Source organism: Lottia gigantea (assembly GCF_000327385.1).
Source record: "Lottia gigantea unplaced genomic scaffold LOTGIsca_52, whole genome shotgun sequence".
Classification (NCBI taxonomy): Eukaryota; Metazoa; Mollusca; class Gastropoda; family Lottiidae; genus Lottia; species Lottia gigantea.
The window spans coordinates 647902-653287 of NW_008709781.1; the positions used below are offsets into that span (position 1 = coordinate 647902).

Consider the following 5386-nt stretch of genomic DNA (forward strand, 5'->3'; position numbering starts at 1 on the left):
AATATTATTCACAATATTTCCATTTCCTTGCTTTTTGCACTATTAGCATTAATTATTATTCACAATATTTCCATTTCCTTGCTATTTACACTATTTAATTACGACTCGTAATATTCCCATTAATTATTATTTACACTATTCTCATAAAATTACTACTCGTAATATTTCCCTTAATATTATTGCTATTTACACTATTTAATTACGACTCGTAATATTCCCATTAATTATTATTTACACTATTCTCATAAAATTACTACTCGTAATATTCCCCTTAATATTATTCACAATATTTCCATTTCCTTGCTATTAACACTATTCTCATTAAATTACTACTCATAAAATTCCCATTAATTATTATTCACAATATATCCATTTCCTTGCTATTTACACTATTCTCATTAAATTACTACTCATAAAATTCCCATTAATTATTATTCACAATATATCCATTTCCTTGCTATTTACACTATTCTCATTAAATTACTACTCATAAAATTCCCATTAGATACTATTCACAATATATCCATTTCCTTGCTATTTACACTATTCTCATTAAATTACTACTCACAATATTCCCATTAGATACTATTCACAATATTTCCATTTCCTTGCTATTTACACTATTCTCATTAAATTACTACTCATAATATTCCCATTAGATACTATTCACAATATTTCCATTTCCTTGCTATTTACACTATTCTCATTAAATTACTACTCACAATATTCACATTAGATACTATTCACAATATTTCCATTTCCTTGCTATTTACAATATTCTCATTAAATTGCTACTCACAATATTCCCATTAGATACTATTCACAATATTTCCATTTCCTTTCTATTTACACTATTCTCATTAAATTACTACTCATAATATTCCCATTAATTATTATTCACAATATTTCCATTTCCTTGCTATTTACACTTTTCTCATTAAATTACTACTCATAATATTCCCATTAATTATTATTCACAATATTTCCATTTCCTTGCTATTTACACTATTCTCATTAAATTACGACTCATAATATTCCCATTAATTATTATTCACAATATTTCCATTTAATTTTTGTTCAGAATATTCTCATTTTATTGCTTTCCTCAATATCCTCATTTCATTGCTATTCACAGTACTCCTATTTCATTATTGAGAAATATTCTCATTAAGGTTATTTCGTATACTTTTCGTATGTATTATTTGTACATGTTGATTTGTATTTTGTCAACCACATGAAGGTCTCTACCAAATTAACTAAATTTCATAGTGTTTCAGCACCTGTTAAAATGAAGTCTTTAGTTTTTATACTATTTTGTGCTACTACAACCATTCACGGTTCCGTTCTGCCTGAACGTCAAGGTAGGTATTAACTCCAAACTAAAGTTGGTTGAAACCGAGACTGTTACATGTTTAAATATATCTTGTCCAATTAGACATAGACATCCCTAAAACCTACAGCATACAAAACAAACTCGACAAATAGGAAGGCAAAAACAAAACGATCACCGACGTTATATTATTTTAAGAAAAAATGTTACTAACAGGTCAAACAGACATTTGATATTGTATATAAGTGAAATATGTGGAAAAAACACCGTGAAGATTTTAGCATATAAAAGTGGACATGTGAATTGTTGAAAATATATCATTATAATTTTTGATCAAAAACTCGCTTGTTTCAGTTTGCCACAAAAATGGAAATGAAATTACGATTGGTGGGATCTTCATTGATAAAAGCAAAGGTGTTTGTAGAACATATTACTGTATAGAAGGAAATCCACCTCACCTCGATTTTGCCAGTGGTTCATGTATGTTATTAATTTTCATATTTTTAATAATAGAAGTATAACACATCGTTTTCGTACCGGGTTTTAAAGGATACTACCTCTTAAAATCGACATAAAATTTCTCGAATTTGGTCAATAATCGAACATATTATTTATCATTGGACTTACCATGATGCCATGACTAGAGAATAGCATCTCTATACAAAGCAGGCCTCACACTATGCGATTTCTACAGGTGTGGCCTAGAAAGAATAATAGATTGATTGATCGATTAGATCTTTGCTTAGCTTCATGTTTTATACTTGACTCAAGAATATTTCACGGCGGTGCAAGCATCCTAGTTGTAGGAAACTAAACACCATCCCCATCAAGTTCAGTTACTAAAAATGGCATAAAGTTTTAGCGTCTGTTCTCTGTTTCTTGTTGAACAACGAAGGGGTGGGATTATTTATCAAACAATTCCTGGTATACGCAGAGGTGCACAAGTTGGAATAAGACATTCCTAACTCTCCTGTCCAGTCTCCTTGCGAATCCATTTTTTGGGTTGTCTTTTCTTATGTGAACGGATAATCGAAAACCCCACAAGCAAGGGGCAAGGTTTCATTCCATATTTGTCATCGTTGATGACGCACATTGGTTGGCAACCTTGCTTAAGTTAAGTCGTGTAGTGTGAGGGATGGATAGCACGATAGTCTGCGATACGATTCAATTTGTTTGTTCTACGATGTCTCGGCTTGTCGTAACGTGCACAATCGTAGGGAAAATCGTGTAGCGTGAGGCCTGCTTAAGGCGACATATTCATTAAACTAAGTAATTATTGAAACACGCCTCTAAGCAAATATTACTTAGTTTATAGATTTGATGTGTAATAAAGGTATTCTGTTATGTTATTCTGTATAGTTATGAAACCAGGTAAGTCTACTGATGAACAATGACTCATTTCGGCCAAGTTGAACTATTGCAATTTTTTGGTCATACTAAGAGGTATTTCTTTTAGTTACGACCCTAGACTTACGGTAAAATTGATTCTATGCCTCTATACTTTCAAATCTTAACTAAATTCATTGCCTCATGCTGTGGTGGCTTGTAGATTTTGGACGTTTAGGTGAAGAAGAATATTTCAATTTCATAACAAAAATGACATTATATGATCCTATTATTATCTGTGACATTTTTTCATGTCTTTTTGATTTAATATGTTATTCATCCGGATAGCCATGGCATTGTTATCGTCTTTCAGTACAGTGCAGCGATGAAGGAAGGTGCTATGAAAGAAATACAGAATTGAGAAAGAATAACTGTGTAACATGGAAGTGTTCCGAAGAACAAAATGGATGGGAAATTACTTCAGGTAAAACAAGTTACTTTTTCTAAGAGCTTTATTAAAGGGACTGATGCGACATTTTTTATCAATCATACTTGAGTCTCAGAAACGGGAACTTTATAGCTGAACCAATCAGTAATAGTGTTTGATCGCCGTCGAAATTTGTGCCTTCAAATCCATTTGCGTCGAGAATTATCTAGAAAAGACATTATAGAAATAGTGAGTAAAATTCCTAATTCCGTGTATTTTTAAAGGAATTATGCGTACATTTCTAGTACTTCTGAAGACTAATTACTTATATTCAAGACTAAAATAAATCCCCCAAGATGGCGCAACTGTCCCTTTAAACTACATCAAGCGAATTATGTTAAAGTAGACATGGATTATTAGACTCTTTTGTAAAAAAAAAATACTTAGATGGTGGATAAAGTTGAGAAGCTCCTATTATTCTGCATTAGTTGTAATTCAGTGAACCATGTTTTTTTGTTCTTACAGGGTGTGCTGTAGAGGAAACTTGTCTACACGATAGAGAAAGTGTTATGAAATTTGATGGTACGATGTGTACATGTTCTCGTGGTATTTTACATTGCATTTAATAGTTTAATTCTAATATCGTTTCATTGAAACTCTTGAATAAATCTCTCACAGAACGTTTTGTTTTACACCTATTGTTCAAGAAAACTCCAATATAGCCAATAAACTTCACAAGCACATTAAGTAGATTCTTCCATATTTCATAACTTTGGTAAACTGCTTGGTAAATGGACAAGGTTTTCAGATGTCGCACGACTCTCCTTAATGGTTAGCCTATTCCAACAATCCAGTTTGGCTTAAGATACCATTTAATCTTTGGTAAAAAATTTAATAACACAATGCGTGGTTGTAGATTTTCAGGATATTACATACATAAAGATCCCCGAGAAAAAAACACAAAGGATGTTGACGTTATAGTTTAGTCAATCAGAACCAATCGGACAGAGAACAATGTCGGAAGGCAGAAATGCCGACTGGAGCAATAACAATGAAAATACATGTATACAAAACTGTTAAAAATATTTATTTAGCAAACATATCAGTATTGATTTATAAAAAATGATTATAAAAAATAAGATAATTGGCCCGTATGCACCAAATGAAATTAAGCCTAATTTAATTATATTCTGCCCGAATAAAATTAACTTTTAATTTAATTCTATATTTTGTATGCACCACATAGAATTACCTTAAATGTATTTAAAAATTGGCTAATTTAATGCTAAACTTAAAGTTTATTCTATTGGTAAATCAGTAGAAATTTCTTTTGTGGCTCTTCAATGTTTCAAAATGGACGATTATTTCGACGATTTAGATGAACTTGGTGAAATCAACCGTGTTATTCCCATCAGTAGACATGTCAGGGATCGCCTGGACCCCTTCACATGGTTTTCGGAGGAGGAATTTAAAGCAAGGTTCAGATTGAATAAGCAATCGGTGTTGACTATTACTAATAGTTTGAAAAAATGAAAAATGACATGGATTCCATATCAAATTTATTATGACGTTCATTTGCTCCTTCGAAGAATAGAGAGAATTAAAGATATCGTTTGATCTTACTCTTGTTGATAATTGTCATAAAAGCTGTAAGACACCAGATGAGAGTATATAGAGTTTCGGACTACAAGACATCCACACTACATACAGCAGTGATTAAAATATTAAATAGGAAATGTCTTAGTGACCAATCTTTGACTCTTTTGTCATATATAGATTGTGTATAGTGTGTGGTTCGAATGGGAAATTGAATATCAATTACAGTACAGATAAATATATTTAGTTAATTGTTAGTTGGTGCATACAAAAAATAGAATTATCTTTAAATACATTTAACTAAATCTATTTAAGGTGGTTTAAAATAAGTATATTCTTCTTAATTTGATTATATATGGTGCATACGGGCCAATGTTATATAAAAACTTTAAAAATATATATACTAATATGAATGATAATGTAGGATTTTACAAATTTTTCATATTCAATATTTATTTTATATTTCCTCATAATTGAGCATTAAATGGAATGCCATTATTGTCTGTAAAATTCATAAGAATTAAGCCATTTTGGAAGACTGATAATTTAATTTTCAGATTATGATTAAAGCCAAACGTAAATTCTGTAGTTCAATATATTATGACAGTTTATTTATGTTTGATAAGAATTTCAGTGCCTATAGGTAGGTATAGAGAAATTATTTTTTAAAGTTGTATTTTAACAACTATATCCTTTTAAATACCAGC

General features: G+C 30.7%; 1 protein-coding gene across 1 annotated transcript; it reads left to right on the top strand.

Moving 5' to 3' along the window:
- Positions 1–1234: 1234 nt before the first annotated feature.
- On the top strand, positions 1235–3709 carry LOTGIDRAFT_165559 (hypothetical protein; the record flags this gene model as incomplete). The annotated part of the gene is made up of 4 exons (XM_009062595.1): positions 1235–1361; positions 1685–1810; positions 3030–3140; positions 3609–3709. The coding sequence occupies 4 exons, from the start codon at positions 1235–1237 to the stop codon at positions 3707–3709; spliced, it is 465 nt and encodes a 154-aa protein (XP_009060843.1).
- Between the last annotated feature and the right edge of the window lie 1677 nt (positions 3710–5386).